General features: G+C 47.0%; 1 protein-coding gene across 3 annotated transcripts in view; it reads left to right on the top strand.

Moving 5' to 3' along the window:
- The window catches only part of FAM135B (family with sequence similarity 135 member B), a 110937-nt gene that overhangs the window by 42084 nt on the left and 44483 nt on the right, over nucleotides 1-24370 (top strand). For all 3 annotated transcript variants that reach the window (XM_031669782.1, XM_031669781.1, XM_031669783.1), the window contains exons 2-4: nucleotides 3771-3924; nucleotides 6447-6496; nucleotides 23843-23998. In XM_031669782.1, the coding sequence (XP_031525642.1) occupies nucleotides 3801-3924; nucleotides 6447-6496; nucleotides 23843-23998 (330 nt within the window). In that variant the 5' untranslated portion in view covers nucleotides 3771-3800. The remainder of the gene's footprint in view (nucleotides 1-3770; nucleotides 3925-6446; nucleotides 6497-23842; nucleotides 23999-24370) is intronic.

Below are 24370 nucleotides of genomic sequence, written 5' to 3'. Positions count from 1 at the left end.
AGCATTTTGACTTATTATTATTTTAATAATCATACTGAATCAGCCTCGTGAAGATTCCCCAAAGTTTTCTTTAAGTGTCTCTTGAAAAATCTCTATGACATTGGTGTCTAGTTTTAAAAGTCAAACTTGATAAGAGACTTCATAGATTCCTTGCCTTCTTTAATATGTCCTGAAGCTTTGCAGAATGAGACCAGGGTGATGGGACAGTGGAGCTGTGGCAGGTAGCGGGACCTGAAGATGGGATTCTCAGGACTGCTTAAAGCCAACTGGGGATTCATGACTACTGTATTTGGTGCCTTTGTTAATCCCCTTTCTGCTTTCATTTCTGCTTAGTCACAGCTGTCAGAGACACTGCAGGACTTGAATGCCTCAGTCAAAGCAAGCGGAGCTTTGTCCAGCATGTGTTCTCTGCCAGGCCTGGTTTCAGAGGCAGGTGTGGCATGCCAAGAAAGGACAACCTCGCTTCAGCCCTGAATCCTGAGAAGCATTTCTTCTGCTGGCAAGCAGAGTGACCTTGCACATGTCACTCAGTTCTTTGAGCCATAGTCTTTTGATCTATGAAATGGAAATAAGAGTTTCTATTATTATTGTTTGATCTGATCAGAACGAATTCCAATGTTTGGTGATAAAAGCAAAGCAACAGAGAAATGTCCAGAGCATTCTCCAACTTATAAGTGTGTCTGTGCATGTTTTCAAGACATACACACACGTAGTATGTATACATATACAAGAGCACAGATGGGCAGTATTCCAGAATAATCCACAAGAAAAAAAATTATTAGACTATGGGGAATGGGACACTTCATGTTGTGTTTACTTTGATGATATTGGTAGGGTTTTGTTTCACCATATTTATATTCTACTTTGAAAATCAAAATGAGAGTGTCTGCCTTTCATGGTGCTTGCTGAAGATCAAAGGAGATAAAGTACAATAGGACTATCTAGATGCTTCATAAGCAGTGACTTCTTTCCTGCTCCACAGATCTGGCTGGTCTGATGTGCTCCATGCTGCATACAAGCTCTCCTCGACTTTCTACAGCCCTACTGGCTTCTCCGTGTTAAACCTTAATATAATAGGAAAGTTGAGAAATGTGAATACATGGGTTACCCTGAACGCAGACAGGGCAGTTGGTTGAGTTTTCTGGTTCTAAAATGGACAAGTCTTCTGATTCCAAAACTTGCTGAATGTCTTAAGTTCAAATCAGAAAGAATTTAACAAGCTTTTAATGCAAGACCAGGTTTCAGAGCTGAGAAATGCGAGCCATGGAAGGTAAAGTTCTGCAGAGGGTCTCTCTCCTGTACTCTGTGGTGTGATGTCCAGCCCTACCTTCAGACCTGAGCCATTCGCTCTTCACACTGCTGGGAATGTTGGTGGCCAACAGCAATTGGCTAAGTATGGAGACTGCCCTCTCCGGAGAGAGCTGCTCCTCCAAGGTCACACTTCCCTGCTAGGGTGATATGGTTTGACTCTGTGTCCCAACCCACATCTGATCTCGAACTGTAATTCCCATGTGTCAGGGGAAGAACCTGTAATCCCCACATGTTGAGCGAGGAGGTGAGTGGATCATTGGGGCAGTTTTCCCGCTGCTGTTCTCATGATAGTGAGTAAGTTCTCATGAGATCTTATGGTTTCATAAGTGTTTGGAAGTTCCTCCTTTGCATTTCTCTCTCCTCATGCCTTGTAAGATGTGCCTGCTTCCTCTTCCTTCATGACTGTAAGTTTCCTGAGGCCTCCCCAGCCATGGGGAACTGTGAGTCAATTAAACGCCTTTCCTTTATAAATTACCCAGTCTCAGGTATTTCTTTATAGCACTGTGAAAGCGAACTAATACATAGGGTAACCCACACCAAGTACTGATCAGTGAACGGGTACAAAGACCTGGTCCTTGCCCCAAGGCCGGGTAACTCTGCAGGCCCAGCATTCCCCACGGCATCAGCTGAGGTCTCTGTTGCACCCGCAGGACAACGCAGTGCAGTTCCTCCACCTGTCCTGCTTTACAGCTGCACAGATGTTGCTCCTGAGAGCACAACCCAGTGACCCTCTCCTGGTTTCTCATAGTCTCTCACCTAAGACAGTATCAGAGGTAGATGGCGGCAGGCCTGAGACTTCTATCCGTTTCCTAATTTGTAGCACCTTGCATCACACATGACAATCATTGTGGTATGGTGGTTAGAGAGGGTATAATAGTGCCCGTCATTATCTGCCTATACAACACCCTTGGGAGTGCAGATGATGTGCAGATATGTGTCGACTCCAGGAGACTTGCTCAGCCCACATTGGATCAACTCAGCCCTCTTGGATGGCAGCTAGGAGAAAGGAGACCAAGCAAGGCAGGAGGCTCTCCGGTCGTTGACTGTGCAGACTCACTCACAAAAGCCAAGGTGAAATGCCACCAATTCCTCACCTGGCATTTCTTCCAGCAGGCGGGCAAGGCAGCCTGGGAACATGAAGAGCCACTGCCTTCTCCCATCACAGCCATGTGAGCAGTAGATGGGCACCAGCACACTACTCAAGACTCCCACCTACGTGCCCAGGCCTTTTCCCACACGATTCCTTTCTCTGCTCTAAGAACAAATCTCTCTTGAAATTCACCTCAGGACATCCTTCTCTGTTGAGTTGGCAAGAAAGAACCATCCTGTTCATTCCTTTTTGTCATGCCTAGGTCTCCAAGTGCACTGTAGACTTAGGTGTCTTTTCCTCATTGGACAAACTACTTTGTAATTCTACCAGTTTAATCCATTCTATTTCTACAAGCAAAATATAGTGTTACAGTGTTGTGACACTGCATGCTCACATGCAGAGCTGTTTACAGGTGTGTGCAGAGCTGTTTACAGGTGTGCTTTCGGCATTGGTTACTTAACCTCACAACTTCATTCTATATTACAACGACACTTTCTTTTCCTCCTTTTCAGCATGACCTACTGCTCACTCACCTGCTGCAAAGGACTTTCTAAATTTCTTCTCTCTCTCTGAAAAGGAGCCCACAGCCACCTGTCCCATGGCCTCTATAGTGTACCCTGCAGTGGTGGGGAAAGGAGGTTTGTGTATTAGTCCGTTCTCAGGCTGCTAATAAAGACATACCCAAGGCTGGGTCATTTATAAAGGAAAGAGGTTTAATGGACTCACAGTTCCACATGGCTGGGGAGGCTTCACAATTACGGCAGAAGGTGAAGGAGGAGCAAAGTCATGTCTTACATGACGACAGGCAAGAGAGCATTTTCAGGGGAACTGCCCTTTATAAAACCATCAGATCTCATGAGACTTATTCACTGTCATAAGAACAGCATGGGAAAAACCCGCCCCCATGACTCAATTACCTCCCACTGGGTCCCTCCCATGACACGTGGGGATTATTACAATTCAAGATGAGACTTGAGTGGGGACACAGAGCCAAACCATATCAGCTTGTAAGTGGGGCCACTCAGTTGTCTCAAACCTGTGAGGCCAGTGTCCTCATCACCTTCATGATCATTTATTATTATTGCGATTATTGTTGCTATTTTATTATTTCAATCTGAATATAAGACAAAGGTGTGGCGGATTTCAGTGTTTTCTTACCTGGAGGGATAAAGAAGCGATTCCAGCTCAGGACTCTCTTTTTCTTGGAATCTTCAACCATGTTCCAGTTTTACTCAAGATGGGGTCTGCTTCCTTCCCTGAACCTCCAAACATTTTGTGATGTGGGTGCGGGCAGATGGAGCATCAGGGCCCTGTGCTACCTGGGCCAGGTGCAACATGCCTCAACCTCTGTTTCTGTTTCACTCCGTAGGGAAGCTTCTACATCACCTCCGAGAACTGCATGCAGCACGCACACAAGTGGCACCGAGACCTGTGCCTGTTGCTCCTCCACGCTTACCGGGGACTCCGTCTCCACTTCCTGGTGATCATGCGGGACATCCCAGAGCTGCCACACACGGAGCTGGGTAAGGGCCCAGGACAGGGGCAAGCCCATCCCAGCAGCTCATGTGCCTCCTCCAGACAAGGGATGGGGAAAAGCTGGCATGCTTTTGTAAATGTCACAGGAATAACACTGGTCCAGGTAGGTTTAGGCTGTGATTTTCATTGTTCTAGCAGGAGAGGATCTGGGAAATGCAAATACAGTAAAAGAAGACACATGCTCTTTAAGGCACATTCATGCACTCACGCATTCATCTGCTAGACATCTATTACCTATTACACACCTGCCACCCCACTGCTTAATTTTAGGTTGCTTTCTAGAGGAAAATGCTAGTTTATAGCCTTTTCTTAATTAAGCTGTAATTATGGAATTGTAACTTACAAGAGTGTAAAACAATCCTCATAAAGAACTATATATATACACATACACACACACACACACACACACACACATGCATCTATATATGCTTGATCTGGATGATTATAGAAACTTCTTAGTATCCATGACATTTGGTTATCTTGGGATCAGCTGACTTTTGCACGTGGATTTTCCAAAGATGAGACATCATGGAAATCAGTGAGCTTGAATCTCTGTTGATTGACAGACGGTGGTCCTGAAACTCAGAGAGGTAAAAGGGTTGCTCAGCATCACACAGTGATGTGTGGCAGATCCATGACAGGAACTCAGGGATCCTGTGCTGATCCCTTGGGGCAGGGTCCTCTGTATCATGTCACACTCAGTAACAACAGGTGATACGTCCTGGTTCTGCTCAAAGTTCTCCAATAAGGCCTCATTGCCTCTAGAACAGAGGCCAAGTCCTCAGCCTACTTTTGTTCTTTTGTTTTTTTGCTTTTTGAGATGGGGTCTCGCTCCGTCGCCCAGGCTGGAGTGCAGTGGCCAGATCTCAGCTCACTGCAAGCTCCGCCTCCCGGGTTTATGCCATTCTCCTGCCTCAGCCTCCGGAGTAGCTGGGACTACAGGCGCCCACCACCTCGCCGGGCTAGTTTTTTGTATTTGTTTTTTAGTAGAGATGGGGTTTCACCGTGTTAGCCAGGATGGTCTCCATCTCCTGACCTCGTGATCCGCCCGTCTCGGCCTCCCAAAGTGCTGGGATTACAGGCTTGACTCAGCCTGCTTTTCAACGATAACACCCATTTCAACATCAGAACCCTGCTGGGTACCTTGACTTCCCTATCTTTACCCCAGACCCCAACTGCTGAGATAACTGTGGTTTTGGCTGGGTCGATGGCCTTGTTCATTGTTTGTTGCTGCACTGAAATCATCACGTAAAAAAGATGTATTTGCATATTTTGCTTCCCAGCAAGACTGAGGTCTTTGAGAGCTGATTCCCCTCAGATCCCTGCTGCACTCTCTCCGGTATGTAGAGTAAAGGAGTAGGTACAAGGTTACAGTTGTTGAACTGAATCCGGAGCCTTCTTACCATAAGCTTTATCAGCTCTCACATCTTAGACAAATCCTGTACTCAGGCACTACTCTTTGAATCATGCAATCATCGAATTTTTTTCAAGTTCAAATCTTATGCGTGCAGGAAAGACATGTACAGAATCACAGGGACTTTATATAGCTCAAATGAAAAAATGGAGATTTTTCAGTAGCTGTTGGATTCCTGATATAACTTTTAATATTATATTTCATTCAAAGGAGCTGAATTTATTTGTTCGTTCACACCCTCATCATATTTTACTGGACGTGTACTCTGTGTCAGATTCTGTGCTAGACACTGAGAATACATAGCCATGAATAGTGTATCAGAAGTTCATTTTGCCTTGTGGAGTTCAGGGACCTGAGTTCAGTGGTGAAGTAGAGAGGTAGCTACTAATTAGGTCATCAGCAAGACCGTAAGTTGCTAAGAGATGGTTTCCACTCACCTAGGCAAGCATGCTTTAATTAAAATCCATGCCAGAGCCGTGTACAAATGACTGACCACAGCATCATGGAACCAGAGGAGAGTTCAAACCCGGTCACAACTGTGACCATGAAAACAAATGGCCAGAGGCCACCTGGTTTCTGTTAATAAGATGGCCACGTTCTTCAGTATCAGAGCCGGTAGGGTTGAGCAGGAGGTTCTCAGGGCTTCTGATATTTTATCTTTAAGATAGAGATTCAAATCCATGTTCCATATATGATGCACAGATGTCTCTCTCTCTCTCTCTCTCTCTCTCTCTCTCTCTCTCTGTGTGTGTGTGTGTGTGTGTGTGTCTGTGTGGACCTGCAAAAATAGAAATAAATGTGGAATCTCTCCGGGCTACACAAGTGTTGTATGAATTTGGGACATGCTGCTTCTCATAACTGTGTGCATGGGGTGATATTGGCTTTTATCTAGTACTCAGTTCATGGCTCCAATCAGGTTTATTCTCCTGATAAGCACAATTCCATTAGGCAGTTAGAATAGACAGAAGGTCCTCAGCAATGTGTTGGTCTCTGTGACTTTAATGCCAATGTGAAACTTTTGCTTTTTCATTTAATAGCAACTGCTGCGTTTCACTATGTGTTCATTGAATCATACAGTTTATTTTTTCTTTCTAGAGGCCCTTGCTGTTGAAGAAACACTTTCTCAGCTGTGCTCAGAGCTGCAGGTAATTGGAGAGCTGGCGCTGGGGTCTGAATGAATGGCAGTCGTTTTGCAAGACAAATGCAGTTGCTCGCTTGCTATATAAAACAGAAGTGAAAAGACACCACTTGTGACTTCACTCTAGATACCAAGCTGGAGAAATATTCTTACATTCTGTTACCCTACATCACTGTGTTCTATAAGTATGTGCCTTGTTAGATATTTTGGAAAAACTAAACATGTTCACAGATTTTTGTTTCCCTGAAGCTTAGACTACACATATGTATTTGTCCATTACCCATCCATTGAACAAACATTTGTTGACTAGTAACTCAGTGCTTCTCACTGTGGATGACAGAATCTTGTACCTGTGCACAGATGGCCTCAGACATGGCAGGGATGCTAGATGACATGAAAACAGTGATGACAATGAAAACAGTCACGTGCATTTGCCAAAAAAAAACCTCATCAAGCGTGCATTAAGAGTAAAGGCTGAATAAATATTTGACAAATGCATGCTGCTGCTATTTACTGTCTCTGGAACACTTTTACATCCCCCTTGTGTTGGATATCTGGGTGAGTACTCTTATTTCTATATGAAGAACAGGCAAATTAAGGTTGGAAAGAAGTCTATACCAGGGTGACTAACACAGCTAATTAGTACTAGAAGTAGGACTCAAACTCTCATCCCCAAACCGGCATCTCTGTCTGTTAAACCAGTGTTTTTCAACCCTGGCTATACATTAGAATCATCCTTGGAACTTTAACGATGCATCTTTGCCTGAGCCTGGATGCCCAAACTGGCTGAAACAGAAGATCTGGGATTGGAGTTCGATACTGTGTTTTTATTCAAAGCTCCCCAGATGAATATTATGTGCAGCCAGGGTTGAGAACCCCTGCTTTAGAGCATGTTAGAAAGTTCGTAAAATCCATTCTCACAGTGGATGCAGAGGAGATCCCTGGAGAGGGCAGAATGCGGAGGCAGAGACCGAAGAGGGTGTTGGGAGCTTAGAGCTGGAGGGTCTTCGGGGAGGGGCCATTGGACGGCAGCCTGGGAGAAGGGGTGGGGCTTGGCTTGTAGCAATAACAGGGAAACACATGCCAAGCACTGATTATCCTAAATACAGCATCAGCAGACTGTAGGAAGGCAACACAGGAGTCCATTTGGAGAGTGTGTAAGAGCCACTGAGATGAGTCAAAGACCTAATGTCCACACTTGGGGGCTCATATGCTCCGACTCTGATGCAGTATTGATGATGTGTGTCTGAGTGGGCAGCTGGGTAGACAGGAGGCCCTGGGCTCCAGATGGCTACAGCTCTCATCCTTCCCCGAGTGAGCCTCAATGCACCCACTGCGTTAGGCAGGGACCAGAAGCTTCAAAGCCATGCTGGCCTGGGTTTAAATCCAGGCTCTGAGCTTCTCCTTGGAGCAGCTGTGGGACCTGAGAAAATGGGTTCACCCTTTGGGGCCTGGGATTCCTCATCTACATAGTAGGTTTGTTCCGAGAGGACCACTAGAGAGCTCAAGCAAGGACCCTCCTAAGGGGTCTGCTCTTCTCTGGTGAGATGGCCTCTCCTTCCAGGGCTGGCTCGGGCTGCCTCAGGCTACATCCCCTGAGGGCCTGGCCAGAGCCACGTACCTGTGGAGGTGCAACTCAGCATCCCAAGGGGATGCTTTACTCTGTAAATTATCAGAAATTTAGTTTTAGCAATTGAAACAACAAGGAACACAGGAACAGGCAGCTCTCCAATTCAGCTTTTCCATTTCCCATCATGAGATCAGGCTGAAGAGCTGATTCGTGACTATTTGACTATTTGTCAATACGCCCACTCTCTTTCCTTCTGGGTGTGGCCTGCAGGTTCTCTGTGTTGGTCTCTGTGCCTGTTATGTTCAGGTTTCCAGGAGCTTCTCTTCCCTAGTCCGGGATCACCATAGCACCAGCATCACCGACTTATATTTAATCAGCAGGGATTCTCAGCCTGGCACAGTTCTAAGTGCTTGTCAATAAAATCCCCTTTAATCTTTCTATAGCCCCTGAGATTTCACCATTACCAAAGCACTTGTCCAAAGTCACCTGGTAAGTGGTGGGAGGAATCAGTGCTCACACGCAGCAGGCCTTCTGCCTCCGGAGTCCCAGCTAGGTCACCGGACAGGGCTTGCTGCTGCACTGCGGTTGTGAGAGCAGGCAGGGACCACTGCCTGCTTTCTCCTTATATGTCACATGATGGTGCGTGGTGGCTAGTGGGTGGTAGTGGTGGGGAATCCTGTATTGCAAAGATTATGCACATCAGAGCCAGGGGGACATGGCTTTGAATTCTCTACCTACTCACTTGTGACTTTAGGCAAGTTGCTTAATCTTCATGAACCTTGATGTTCTTATCCGTAATATGGGGATAAAAATCAATCTGTTTTCACTGATGCAACCACCCAATGGGTTCACTTTACCCACTGCCTAGACAGAGCTCCGTTATCAAGACAGGGGAATAGCAATAGAGAAAGAGTAATTCACACAGAGCCAGCTATACAGAAGACCTGAGTTTTATTATTACTCATATCAGTCTCCCCAGGCATTTGGGGATCTGAGTTTTTAAGAATAATTTGCTGAGTAGGGGCCAGTGAGTCAGGAGTGCTGACTGGTTGGGTTGGGGATGAGTCCAACTGTCCTCTTGCACTGAGTTAGTTCCTGGGTGGGGACCACAAGACCAGATGAGCAAGTTTATCAGTCTGGGTGATGCCAACTGATCCATCAAGTGCAGGGTCTGCAAAATATCTTAGGTTTTACAATAGTGATATTATTCCATAGAAGCAATTTGAAGAGGGTCAGAATCTTGTAGCCTCAAGTTGCATGACTCCTAAACCATAATTTCTAGGTTTTTGCCTTATTTGTTAGTCTTACAAAAGCAGTCTAGTTCACCAGGCAAGAAGGGGGTTTGTTTTGGGAAAGGGCTGCTATCTTTGTTTCAAACTATACGCTAAGTTCCTCCCAAAGTGTGTTTGGCCTATGCCCAGGAATGAACAAGGACAGCTTAGAGGTTAGAATCAAGAAGGAAGTGGTTAGTTCAGGTCTCTTTCACCATCTCAGTTATAATTTTGCAATGGTGGTTTCATTGATGTCTTTTTCTCTTAGCCAATAAGCCTGGCACACTGGCTGGTTGCCTGGCTACATTGTGTGAATTTTCTCATGCAATTGATAAAATAATTCTATAAGATAAGCCATCACATTCTTTTCAGTGGGCGAAGAAACAGGGCTGACTCACACACTGACCAGAGTCACAGTGCTGGCAGAACAGGGTTAGGCTGCTGGTCCCTGTGACGCTGAGCCCTCCCCAGTGTGATGCAAGCCCAGGAGGCAGCATCGGTGCAGGGAATAGAGATAGTGTCCACGAGGTCTGGCCCTGTGCAGTAAATGCAGAAAATGAAAACCATCAGGTCTAGTGCAAGTATTTATCAAATGATGGGAGCTTTGGCTTGTCATTTTTTGTGGTCATAAAGTAGAGTTTGGTGATACTCATGCCTTTGGCAGGGAATATGGTTAAATGTCCAGGTTCCTTTTGTCTTCATGGCAAAAAGGACCAACGTTTTCCTGGGAACAACTGCCATCCATCTTTTGGCCCATGAGAGTTTTAAATTTCACAAACATTTCCCCAACCCCCAGTGCTTCTCAGATCCAGTGCTCTTCAGGTCTCAGCCATGGGGACTCAGTGGTGACCCATTGCTCATGCAGCACATAGCCTAGGGAGGTGATCTTTTTACTCTGGAACTTATACTGCTTAGAAGGGCTCCTGGCACCTAGAAGCTCTGAATAAATGCTAGAATGAGTGGATGAACGGTAGCAAAGGTGAGGAAGTGACTGACCCTGGAGCCACTAATGTCACACCCCTGAGGCTATTGGCCTATCTGCAAAAGGAGCTTGGACTCAGTATGTTCATTTACTGAGCCAATGGACCTGTGTGTGCCATTGTCCTGTGTCATGCATCACCTCAAAAGTAGTGGGTAAAGGCTTCTGCCCAGACTGCAGGGCACAGTCCTGAATCAGCCAGCTGGCTGTCCAGCATTGGGCAGGCCATAGGAGAATGAAGTGGGGTCACAGGTACACAATGCTCAGAACAGAGCTTGGGGCAAAATGCCGCCATGAATGTCACTGCTGTCCTTGTCATTGTTCATCCTATTCCATGGGCCTGGTGTTGACGAAAAGAGTCAAACTCCATGAAATATTTGAGATTTATTCTGAGCCAAATATGAGTGACCATGGCTCATGACACAGCCCCAGAAGATCCTGAGAACATGTGCCCAGGGTGGACAGGCTATAGCTTGGTTTTATGCATTTTAGGGAGGCTTAAGACATCAGTCAATAAATGTAAGATCTGCATTGGTTTGGTCCAAAAAGGTGGGGCAACTGAAGGCTGGGGGCGGTGAGGCTTCCAGATCATAGGTAGATTCAAAGATTTTCTGATTGACAATTGGTTGAAAGAGGTTATCTAAAGACCTGGAATCAATACAAGGGAGTCTGGGTTAAGATAAGGGTTTGATGAGACCAAGTTCTTATTATGCAGATGAAGGCCTTTGGATAGCAGACTTCAGAGAGAATAGATGGTAAATGTTTCTTATCAGACTTAAAAAGGTGCCAGCCGGTGGGAATTAAACAATGAGATCACTTGGACACAGGAAGGGGAACATCACACACAGGGCCTATTGTGGGGAGGGGTGAGGGTGGGGGATAGCATTAGGAGACATACCTAATGTAAATGGCGAGTTAATGGGTGCAGCACACCAACATGGCACATGTATATATATGTAACAAACCTACACGTTGTGCACATGTACCCTAGAACTTAAAAGTATAATAATAATTTAAAAACAAGGTGCCAGACTCTTAGTTAATTCTCTCCCACATCAGAACAACAACAACAACAACAACAAAAACATAAAGGGAAGGAGATTCTCTAACAATGTAGATTTTCTCTTAGAGAGGCAGCTTTGCAGGGTCATTCCAAAATATGTTAAATAACTATATTTTAGAGTAAAATACTTCAGTTTCTTTCAGGGCTGCTGTCTGTTGTGTCGGTATTTTCTTGCTACAAGTAGTCTGTTTTGTCAGTCTTAAGTCCTCTATTTTAACATTATAATTTGCTGGTCAGCTGTGCCAGAATTCCAAAGGGAGAAAGGTATAATGAGGCATGCCCAGCCAACCATTTCTATCACAGCCTGACTAGTGCTTCAGGTTTGCATTTGAATGCCCCTGACCAAGAGGTGGGGTCCATTCAGTTAGTTTGGGGGCTCAGAATTTTATTTTTGATTTATAGTGGTGAGGGTTGTGGATGTGGCCATCGCGGTTGTAATTGGCTGGAGCTGGCATTGCAGGTGCTAAGAGAATTTACCAAGACAGTCATAGGTAAAGAAAGGCAGATTTATTGAAGTACGAAGGTACGAAGATAAGTTGCAAGGGTACCACAGGCAGCAGAGCAGACAAGGGGCTGTCTGCAAAGAGTCAGAGACTGGAGGGAAGTTTTAAAGGGTCCTGCTGGAAGGGCTCCTTGCAGATAAGGTTGTGCTACTGGGGCCATGTGCAGAACAAGGTATTTGGGAAAAGGATGTTGTGCCAGCAGGTTGTCTGTGATCAGCCATGTCTCAAAAAAATTGTTCTCCCGCATCTGGGACCCCTTCCTTGTTGTTGCTTACTTATGTTACCTTATGAGGACTCCACAATGGATACAGATACTGTATTGAAGCAGGACATTTTCCCTGACCCCTTTGTAGGCAGGAACTGGAGGTAGGCACTGGAGCTAGCTGGCTGCTTCGGCACCAGCAGGGGCAAACTCCACTCACTCAAACCCATTGAGCTGAACCCCTCACAGGAGGTGAGCAGGTACAGGAGCCAGGGCAAGTGCTTTGGGATGCTCATAGGGGCAAAAGTCCATGTGGGCCTCACAGCAGCATCTAGAGGGGAGTACCCATGACCCCCAAAGTCCCAGAAGGAGTGTTACAGTCAGCGCTCTTTTAGCTTTGCCATGTGCGGATGGCTTAAGTGTGTTAACAGCTCAGTTAACACTTTTTTTTTTTTTTTTTTTTTTGAGACGGAGTCTCACTCTGTCGCCCAGGCTGGAGTGCAGTGGCGCGATCTCGGCTCGCTGCAAGCTCCACCTCCCAGGTTCACGCCATTCTCCTGCCTCAGCCTCCTGAGTAGCTGGGACTACAGGTGCCCACCACCACGCCCAGCTAATTTTTTGTATTTTTAGTAGAGATGGGGTTTCACCGTGTTAGCCAGGATGGTCTTGATTTCCTGACCTTGTGATCCACCTGCCTCAGCCTCCCAAAGTGCTGGGATTACAGAAGCGAGCCGCCCTGCCCGGCCCAGCTCAGTTAACACTTTTTCGCTTTTTCGCATGAGGTGGCTGCTTTCCGCCAATGAGGGCAGACAGTCAGTGTGACAGCCCTTTGCATCCACACCTGTGGTACGCGAGCTCTTGTTTGGCATCCGGGAAAACTCAGGTTGAAGTGATTGAAGGATGGTGAATGAATTGAAGGGTGGTGAATGTGGAGGCTTGTATTGCTGATGAAAGTGGCTCTCAGTGGGAAGGGGAGCTGGAAAGGGTGTGGAGCGGGAAGATAATCTTCCCTCAGAGTTTGGCCATCCCCAGCCAGATGCCTTTGTGAAGCAACGCTGTCAAGCCATCCTTCTGAAGTCAAGCTGCTTCTCTCCAGTGTGCAGCCGTAGTCTCTGGGGAGGCACCCAGCTGCTTCTCCTCTTCTCCTCTGTTGGCATAGCCTGTGGCTTTTATGGGCACAGGATGGGGGGTGGGGTTGGCCATGGATGTTTTGAAAAGGCAACATTTGAGCAGGAAAATAGAAATGCATGTTCTTACTTTGGGCCACAGTTCCAGGCCTGAGGGTGGGGCCCTTGCCAGGACCTTCCCTCTTCTGTCCAGAATTTTCCTGTCTTCTGTCCCTATCAATATGTGGTAGAGGGATCCCAGGTTGATGTGTCACTAATTCTACCCAGGACAAGGCTGACTCCAGTGGACCTGAGAGAGGAGGCTAAGTTGGAGCCAAGTCTGGAGAGAATACGGAGCCTCTTTTCTGTTTGCACAAAGGCAGTAGATGGAACCTGGAAGCAGCAAGGCATGAGGTGCAAGGCTGTGCTTGTGAACAGTGGGCAGGGCTGCAGGAAGGCAGAGGGCATGGGGTGACTGAGGTTCTGGGGAGAGATCCCAGGCTAATAGTGAACAGGCCTGTGTGCCCCAGGCACCATGGAGCTGAAACACATTCCCAAGTCACAGAGAGCTATGAGGAAGGAGTCTGACAAGTTGTGTAGAGAAAGGAACTACTAGGATTTGTCTGTATCCACAGACACTTTGACACCAAATGCATGGAGGTTTTCCTCACACCAACAACCTTGCCAGCTCTCTGACATAAGCAGGATGTCTAGTGATCCAATTCAAACCCAATCCTGTCTACCTGGGTTCAGCATCAGATCCCACAGGTTAGGGGTGCAGCCCCACAAGACAGGCCTCACTTGAGGTGCAAGTTGTGAGTCCTGGGCCTGCAGTACTTCTGACCAATCAGCTTTACATCAGGGGTTCCCATGATGCCCTCCTCTAGGTTAATAACTTGTTGAATGACTCAGAGAACTCAGGAAGCACTTTTCTTACTGTACCTGTTCTATGATAAAGAATATTGCAAAGAGTGCAGATGCACAGCCAGATGAAGAGTTTCACGGAGTGAGGTTTGCAAGGAACCCAAGTGCAGGGACCTCTCACCTGTAGAGTTCCTCCTAGCAGGTGAAGGCATCCTCACCTGTATACCATCCTCCTGGCAGGTGAAGGCGTCCTCACCTGTACACCATCCTCCTGGCATGTGAAGGCGTCCTCACCTGTACACCATCCTCCTGGCAGGTGAAGGCGTCCTCACCTGTACACCATCCTCCTAGCAAGTGAAAGCGTCCTCTCCTGTACACCATCCTCCTAGCAGGTGAAGGTGTCCTCACCTGTACCCCATCCTTCTAGCAGGTGAAGATGTTCACTAACCTAGAACGTCTCTAAGACCCATCCCTTAAAGGTTTTCATGGAGGTTCCCTGACATTAGACACTATTGATTAAATCATTGGCCATTGTTGATTAGCTCAGTCCCCAGCCCCTCTCCTTTCTCCAGAGGTCAGGGGCAGGGCTCAAACTCCCAACTCTCCAATCATGGATTGGTCTTGCTGGCAAACAGTCTCTACCCTAAAGCGATCTAAAGGTCTGTCAAGAGTCACCTCATGAGTACAGGCTCAATTAGCATATGTTCGAAAGGAATTTATGAATAACAAAAGATGTTCCTGTGGCTTCAGAAATGTCAAGGGTTTTATTAATAGAAGCTCTGTGACAGAAACTGTGGAGAGAGATATATATGTATGTGTATTTATGTGGGCTGTAGGCTCTTGGCCCCCTAAAGACCCAGTTTCCCAGTGAGTTACAGAAACTTACACAACACCTTAAGGTTACAGAAAGATGGAGGCTTAGATTCTGGCAAAGCAGGTTATGGGAGGGAGAGAAGAGGCTTGGCCAGCCAAGGTGGCCTTGTTGTGTAGATGAAGTCTCCCTCACAGAGAATAGGTGGTACGTGTTCCTTTTCAGACTTTTAAAGGTGTGGAACTCTCCATCCCTCCTGGATCTTGGGAAAGGCATGGAAAAGGGAGGGGACCTGGCTTCATTAATGGAGATTCTCTGCAGATACGAATTTTCCCCACTTAAGGCAGTTTTGTTAGGTCACTTCTGCCTGGTGGCCAAGCAGCAGCTTTTTCAAAATATGTCAAAGAAATATGTTTGGGGATAAGAAATTTTAATTTCCTTCTATCACAATACCATACAAGGAAAGGCCGTGAATCTTGAGGCAGGAAATGGTGATTAAGGTTAATTGCAGTCACTACAACAATGACAATACCAACATACCCGGCCTAGGGAATGCTGGCTCCCTACCTGTGGTTCACCAGGCTCTATCCTTGCTGCAGCCCTGGGAGTACAAGGAGGGAGGTACTCAAGTATCCCCAATCATTTTACTTTAAGTGGACACAGAGAAATGTGGCTTCCTTAAAGTCCACAAATCACTAAGGGATGGGCCCAGGGCCTGAATGCAAGGCCACCTGCATTCCATTGCAATGCTATCTTATCTGTTTCCCACAGTGGTTCTGGTGGGAGATTCAGGGGTTAGGATGCAGGCTGCCAATGACTTGATCAAGTATATTTTATGAAAGGTCAACTAGTTGCCTTCCTTTTCTAGGGCAGTGCCCCAAGCTGCAGGGCTACCAGCTCTTGGTTTTGAGTGACTGTGTTGCCACAGGCTTTATTTTATACAAAGCAACTAAATTAGCCAACCACTGCAGGGATGTGGCTGCATGAAGAGGGTGGAAAGGGTGAATGGGTGTGTGTTTCTGCCTACTCCTTGGTTTGCTAAAGATCTGGCCCGGCTGTGGGAGTGGAAGAAACAGCACCCGCTTCCCAAAAATCCCTGCAGAGCAAGCTGAGTCAGCAGCACTGTTTAGAGGTAGAACATCGCCACCTCCTGGTCTCCCCATTCCTGCCAGTGGTGGGGCTGGGAAGGCTGGAAAGTGTTTTGGGTGATTTAAAGCAATTTGAAGACACAGAGTTCTGCAGTAGTGGAGTGATATGGATGACTCTTTATGCGATTCTTATAAACGTTTACTTAGCATCTACTGTGTGCTGACTACTCGATTATTCACTGGGTATACAAAGGTGGAAGACACCAGGCAGGACTCGCTTGCAGCTCAATGAGAGATAGTGTTCACAGATAAGGTGGACACTGCTGATGTGGTCAGTACTGGAACCAGGGAGCGAGAGGTGAGGGGCTGCGGGAGCAAGGAGGACCGGGCACCTTATCTTGCCTGGGGAGGCAGGGATGGAGCCTGGGACGTTGCCCTGAAAGAGTGGGAGGGTGTCAGACACCAGTCAGGGAAGGACCCTCAGGGCAGAGGGAACAGCCATGCAAAGCCCAGGGTAAGGGCCCACCAGCCTGAAGCAGCATGGTCACTTGGGGCCCACCTAGGTGGAGCTCAGGTGAGGATGCAGGGCAGGCTGGAGAGGATGCAGGCTGGAGAAGGGAGTTGGAGCAGTTACTGAGGACCCCTGCTGTGAAGCCTGATTAGGAAGTGGGGTGTGCTCCCCGCAGAGGACCTGCAGGTTCTAATGAAACTCAGACATGTGCTTTGGTACAAACAAGTTTAACACATGCTGAGTATCAACTGGAGAGCAGTGTTGCTGTTGTGGTTTAATTTTTTATAACACAGTAATGTAGGGTTTTCTATAACACAAGAGAATTCCCTGGTTGCCCCCCAGTAAACTTCTGGGAGATCCCAAATTGTCATGTACTCTTTCCCAGAGCTGTACCCTCCTAGCAGGAACTGTTAATGATAAGTACAGTTACAAAGCATCAGTGAGCAGGCTGTGGGCAGCCTGTTTTGTTGGTTTTGGTGAGTGGCGGAGATTGTGTATTTGGGGTTTGTTTCTTTCATTTGTTTGTTTGCTTTGACCAGTCCTCTTGTCAGAGGGTTTTTGAATGCATTGTTTCATTTAACATCTTTTTGAAGTCAGGGATTCTAGAGGACACTCAGGTCCCGTGAGGCCCAGTGACTTCTCAAGGTTCTGCTGTGAAGGAGCTGACCTCAAATTCAAGGGCGTAAAGAGCATAAGAGGCCCTCTGGCACACCATCTACCTTCCAACAATGAGTGAAAGAAAGCTGTTCCTTGAAACTGAGCACCTAGTCTGCACTGGTCCCATTGATTAGTATGTTACACGTGTGCTCAGTAGGTCCTCATTTGATGCTGTGATGTAGGTTTTATTAGGCCTGATTCCTAGTGGGGACACTAAAGCTTTGGGGACTGGCCGTCCGCTGTGGTCACCTTTACCTCTCCCTGTCCTGCATGTCAGGGAATTCCTGGTGCTGTGGCTTCACAGCACTAACTCTAGAGGGCGACTCTGAGCTTATTGAGAGCCTGCCCAGGGCAGCCGGGAACACTAAGCTCAGCTGGAGGCAGCTGGTTTGAGAAAAAACAATTTCTCTCTCCGATTTTAGGACTTCTCACACTTTAATGTGCATGTGAATTACCTGGGGATCTTGTTAAAATGTGCTTTCTGATTCTTTTGAGCTGAGGTGAGGCAAGAGATTCTGCAATTCCAACTAGTTCCCTGGAGATGATGGTGCAGCTGGGATATGGTGTACCATGGTTTGAATGGTACAAACCATGTGTCTGAACTCTAAAACTTCAGTGAGTGTCTGAACTCTAAAACTTCACTGGGGGTCGCCCTTTAGGTGGACATCCAGCAGGCACATAGCCGTCTCCTGGTCCTCCTCTGCCATACCATGAAGCTGGGCACAGGGTTCAACTCTTCTCTGCCCGGCCTTTTCTGCAGCAGTACACTGGTTCCAGGGGCCTTGGAGGTTCCAGGGGCCTTGGCAGCAATACCCAGCCTGGCTTCCTGTGGCCCGTCCCATGGAATGGGAAAGCCTCTGGCCCCAGTGAGACCTCACCACATGTCAGGATCACCCTTCACAGGAACTTCTTCTGTAACCACAAGGCACCGTATGGTGGAGACCTTGTCTGACCCATCTTTTGCTTCGCACAGCCTCCCATACAGAGTGTGCTGCAGGAAGCATGGCAACCAACGTAGGGGCAACTCTTGCTGTCCTGGTTAAAAGCTCCTGGTCGTTGCTCTTCACCTGCAGGGTGAAGGCCTGATTGCTTAGGATGGAAGTCAAAGCCATGGGCATGTGATACTCCTCTCATCTGTCCCTGAGGTGCCCCAGCCCTCCTGCACACCTCGTATTTCAGACCTTCAGGGGGCAAAACTAGGGTTCTTACCCCAGTGTCTTTCTGCCAGCTATGGCCTCTGCCTGGACTATCCCATCTCACCTTGTTTTTATTCCTGACACAATCCCCATCGGCCTGCAAAGCCCAAACCAAAGGCTGCCTTCTCGGGAGACCATCTGAGATCCTGGGATCTGAGAGCTCCTGGTGAGCTCCTGTGTTTCATGGTGCCGTGCTCCATCCCAGCCATGGCTCAGTTTAGTTTAATGATTTGTGTTACTTTGTTCCTGCTCCACGAAGCCATGAACTCCTGCATAGAAGGGACTGAGTTCTATTTATATTTGAGGCCTGTTACGAAAATATACTAAGTGTGATAAATATTTGCTGAAGCAAAAATGCAAAAGGAGTCTCCAAATAGCACCAGGTAGAGAACAGATCCCGAAGCAATTATCAAACTGAACTCAACAAGATGTTGGATTTCATTTTTCATCGATAAAAAGTCTCCCGGAACAACCTGAATTTTCTTTCATCCACATCACCCTTGGTCCAAAGTCATGTAAGTGGAGGCACATGCAGAACTATTGCTATGTTGTTGTTATGAGAATCCTCGAACATCTGAAGGAAAAATAAATTCCCAATGAAGGGGGTATGAAGTGAATCCCATGCCAGAAGTCTCCAGGTATATCCTGTGAGTTTAAGGAGTTTCATGCATGCGAAGTTTGCAGGAGATTCCTCCTGTCGTCTGCAAATATATATCGAAGTGAGTTGAGCAGACATGTGAGCATGCTGTTGTAATACAGGCAGTGGGACAGGAGCCAGCATGCAGGTCTACACAGCATGTAGAGGGGTTAATGAGAGGCTGCATTGCATGACAACTAAACAGAGCTTTGGAGCCGGACTTCCTGGGTCCAGACATTGCCTCCCACTTACTATCTGTAGTCTTGGGCATGTCGCTCAACCTTCGAGTGCCTTAGTTACTCCATCGATAAATTAAGAGTGATAATATTAGATTTATGGGTAGGATTACTATAAGGATTAAGTGATTAAGTAGATTAAAATTTCTGTAAAGCTCTTGGTGCACAGTGCCTTGTAACTTGCAATTGTCAGTGTCGCCATTGTTATTCTTAGACCCCCCGTCTTGTATATGTAGGAGAGGGCGCCGGGATGGATAGCACTGAACTGAGATCTGAAACAGGAGTGGACACCGCAGGTGTGTGTATGCCTGAGTGTCTATGCACACAAGGTGTTGGGGAGGGATTCTGGATAAAGATGAGGACATGCACGAAGGCAGGGGTGGTGACCAAGAAGGGGTTTGCAACCCTGGCTGCCCATTACAATCACCTGTGAAAAATTTACAAAGGTTTAATGTTTGGGCCACACCCTCAGAGAATCTGAGACGGACCCAGATATTTGTGGACTTATAGCCTCCTAGTGATTCTGATGGGTAACCATAACTGAGGACCAACGAGAGAGCACAGTTTGTTCCTGGAATGTGAAGCAGGCTTCTCTTGACTTATTGTCTATTCACCTTGAAGATGCAATGTAAGTATCACCTCCTCCAGGAAGCCTTCCATGACCCTTCTACAGTACTCAGTATATATCTCTTGCACAGTACTTTACAGGTATATTATAATTATCTAATTAAATAACTATAACACGATCATACGCTTGTCCCTGGACTGTATGCATTTATGTTGGGCTCCCCAGAGCTTGGCATGCCCCTGGGACAGAACTGGCACTCAGTTGGCAGAGCAAGGGAGTGAGGAGGTGAACAAAGGTGCTTGGTTAGTGCCCAGGTGACGAGGGTGAACGTGTGGCAGATGTGGATGGCACGGCCTTTTTTCAGGGAGTTTCAGCTACGACAGTCTCTGGGCTGCAGCTGCCTCCTTGTTAGTGTAAAGGGCATCCTCGGTCTCTGGAACAAACCCTTCCAAGCCCGCCATCTGTGACTGCACAGGCTCGGGCATCTGTGGAGAAGAAAAGTCCTCTTGTGGCTTAATTAGAAGCTTCTTTAACCTTATCTAAAGCCATTTCTATAATCAACTTGAGGAAACATAATCCTCCCAAAGACACATTTAATGAATAGCTTTTCTTTTTTCTCTTTTCCACTCTGGTGGCAGAGCTCAGGCTTCATGCTGTGTTTGCCGGTGCCACTGTGGTGGTGGTGTGGTGGTGGTGCTGTGAGTGAGGGCACAAGGAGCCTGGGAGAGGCAGTCTGAGTTCCGGAGGCCTGGGACACCTCCCACGGACACCGAGCCACCTATTCATTTTGTAAAGAGTCACTGACCCCCATTCTCTGTCAGCTGTTGTGCTAGGGGCTGGGAATACTCAGAAGGCTAAAGCTCAAAATGCAGGCAAATGGCAAACAGGGACGTAGGAAGTGAAGCCAGCAACTTGTGGGTGGAGGTGCTATGAGAGGTGCCTGTGCGGGTCAAGTCGACGTCAAGAAGGATCTTAGACTTACACGCGGAGCATTGGAGAAGGTTCAGAAGAGTCGTCAGAAGCAATATGGACTGTGTGTGGACTCTCTGAATTTAAAATAAATGTTGACATTATTTAGGAAAACAAAAAACAAAAAACAAAGAGTCACAAAATTGGTTTCTGAAATAGTTACCTGGTAGAGGACAGACAAGGCCAAAGTGATGAAGAGAAGAAGAAAGGAACTGGAAGGTGACGGGGGAAGGTGGGCAGGGAGACCAGCAGCCTGAACAAGGGCCTGGGGTTGGAGAGGGCCAGGTGTGTGTGCAGCCCACTGCCAGCAGGTTAGTGTGGCTGGGAACGGGAGTGCATTGGGCTAGGACGGGAGGTGGGCAGAGGTGAGGTGGGGGGCATTTTCAGGGGCAGTCGTGCCACATGCTGATGCAGAAGGTTGGGTCTTATTATGAGAGGCACTGGTTCAATAATCTGTACAGAAGTCACTTACAGTTCATCCAAAAGCCTCACTGTCTAGCTAGGTTTTGTAATGACTGACCCTGCCCGCCATATTCACCATTCAACTTTTACTTTTCTTTTCTTCTTTATTTTTTTGAGACAGAGTCACTCTGTCGTCAGGCTGGAGTATAGTGGCACGATCTCGGCTCACGCAACCTCCGCGTCCCAGGTTCAAGCAATTCTCCTGCCTCAGTCTCCAGATTAGCTGTGACTATAGGTGCCTGCCACCACCCCTGGCTAACTTTTTTGTATTTTTAGTAGAGACAGGGTTTCACCATGTCGGCCAGGATGGTCTCGATCTCTTGGCCTCATGATCTGTCCGCCTCAGCCCCCCAAAGTGCTGGGATTACAGGTGTGAGCCACCGTGCCCGACCCTAATTTTTACTTAACACTTTTGACCATGATGTATGGGAATGGGCCAAGAGTGGCCATTCCCTGTTTGACCGCTGCCTGCCCCAGAGCCAGTGCTGGAAATAAAGCTTCCATCAGAAGAAATTGCAGGCCATTCCCTCATTTTGGGGTTTCATAGCTTGTGTCATCATCACAGACTTATCTTACCTTTTGGAAGAAGTAGCTCAGAGATGATGCTGTGGCTGAATGATGTTCCATATCTGGAAGCAAGTCATCCACGATAAAGCAGAAATATGCAACATTTAGAGAAGCTTACTGTGTGCCAAACTCCTCCTTCCCTCTTTTTCATACTCTTGGATGCCTCACTTTACCCAATCGATCTCCATCTAGCACCAGTCTTCAGTCTAACAACAGCTGAAGAAACTTCCAGCATTTCAAACTAGGCATTAGACTTAGATCTCCTCATATGTTGTTACATCCAAAAGCAGTAATTTGCTTTACATACTCACTTTACAGATGGGGAAACTGAGGCACAGGGCAACGAAGGGAAAGAAATGGGATTGGATGTGGCTGTGGCTGTGTGTCCCTGGTCTATTGTGCATGGTAGAGAGCTCCGTGGCACTTTTAATTGTTAACTCACGTTCCTGTTTCCACCACTGAACAAGGCTCCCTACAGACAGAGACCCTCTCTTGTTCATCTCTGAGTTCTCTCTTATTCCAAACATGTGCCTGGGATTAAAGGCTTGAATAAGTGATGAAGCTTAGAGGTCAGTGACAGGCCTTGGCAACTGGCTCCCTGCCATCCTCAGAGGTGTGACCTCTCTTCTCACCTCTCCAGAATTCAAGTTACTCCCCCAAAACGTGGTTCTCCTGGTTCTAAACTGCAGCTATCTAAAGAGTTTCTGTCCAAAGGGTCTTCTCCCAAAGCCTCTAGGCCCTTTCTAGTCTAACTCCTCTACATTTTAGTTAATGTAACCAGGAATCCCCCATAAGATGTGTGGAGTGAAGCCAGGTGTGATGGCTCATGCCTGTAATCCCAACACTCTGAGGCAGGTGGATCACTTGAGCCCAGGAGTTCAAGACCAGCCTGGGCAGCATAGCGAGACCCCGTCTCTACAAAAAGTTGTCTGGGTGCAGTGGCATGCACCTGTAGTCCCAGCCAGAGGCTGAGATGGAAGGATTGCCAGAGCCCAGGAGTTCAAGGCTGCAGTGAGCCATGATCACACCACTGCACTCCAGCCTGGGTGACAGAGCGAGACCCTGCCACTAAAAGAAAAACAAAAACAAATGTGGAGTAATGTGAGGAGGATGGTGGAGAAAAGCTATGGAGCATTGACCGTGCATGAATCGCCGCAGTCCTCAGCTGCTGTGAGCTTATAGAGATGCTCTCTGCTCTCAGGAGGTGTTTTTAACACTTACTATGTGAAGGTGACATGGTGATGTGGCTTCATAGTCATAAATCCCTTCCATTGAATCCCTGCTCTGTGTGAGGGTGGGCATTCTTTTACTGACTCTCATTTCACTTTCTGTAATTGGATGGCCACAGTAACTCTACCAAAGGGTAGCTGGTATCCTCTGGATTAGATGGGGAGCACCATCAAATGCCGAGTGTTCAACGTTCCACATAGGAGATAGTGACAATTGGAAGTTATAACTGCTGTGAAGTACTGCATCCAAAATTTGATGGAATACAGAGTAGAGTTCAGTATATGGATCTGGGGTACCTTGAGGAGTTTGGGGAGAAGATGAGTAAAAGCTTTCCAGCTGATGGCAATTGTGAAGATGTCATAAAGCAAGTGTTGTTGGCTCTGGGCTTTGAAAAGTAGGGTGAATTGAGCTTTGTGGCGATGGGATTAGAAGATTTGATAGAAAAGTTGAAAGGGGATATCCAGGATAAACGAAGAGAGGCAGAAAATATTAAAGTTGCAAGATGTTTATAGAAATCTAAGAGTAAGCTGTACTCAGAACATACATGAAATCAAAATGAAATGGAAAAGATATACTGGGACTAGGTAGTGGGCAATCTTGCCTGCCAGACTAAGGGCTTTGGATGTTTTTCTGTAGACCGGAACTACCTCAATAATTTATTGTTGCCATTGCTGTTTTAGCTTCCAGGTCAAAAGTGATAACATGATCCTGTAGTACTATGAGGTGTAATATAATACTACAGAGGTACAGAGAAAGGAGAGTGATTTATTGAAAACAGAAAAGTCAGTAAAGACTTCAGAAGAAGACTGCTCCTGACTTCATGGAGTCAGGAGCCTTGACTACCACCTGTTTTGCCTCTCCAGATGTTGAACAATCCAGAGAAGATCGCTGAGCAGATAAGCAAGGATCTGGCCTGGCTCACGTCCCACATGATGGCTCTGTGGACCCAGTTCCTGGACACAGTCACGCTGCACTCCCAAGTGACCACTTATCTCACCCAGGAACACCACACCCTGAGGGTGAGTGGCCGACTGCTGTGCATTCTCTGATCACACGCATTTGATTTCTTTGGAGGAACCTTTATGAGAATTAGATCAGGCATTGGGATTGGCCTCCAGATCTTCGTTCGTGCTTTCCTGTCTCTACCATGATCATGCAGGGTGGTCTTGTGAACATGCTCAGCCTCTCAGGCCTTTGCTGTGTCATTCATAGAATACTTGCCTTGGCAATCTCAGAGGATGTCAGAGCCTATCGCAAGAAATATTAGAAGTATTTTGGAAACAGTGCTTTTTTTTTTTCTTTTTTCTTTTCCTTTGAGATGGAGTCTCACTCTGTCACGTAGACTGGATCACACAGTGGGGTGATCTCGGCTCACTACAACCTCCACCTCC

The sequence above is a fragment of the Papio anubis genome, chromosome 8 (assembly GCF_008728515.1).
Source record: "Papio anubis isolate 15944 chromosome 8, Panubis1.0, whole genome shotgun sequence".
Taxonomy (NCBI): domain Eukaryota; kingdom Metazoa; phylum Chordata; class Mammalia; order Primates; family Cercopithecidae; genus Papio; species Papio anubis.
Note: the sequence above shows the minus strand (reverse complement) of the source record. Positions and strands in the feature narration are given on the sequence as shown.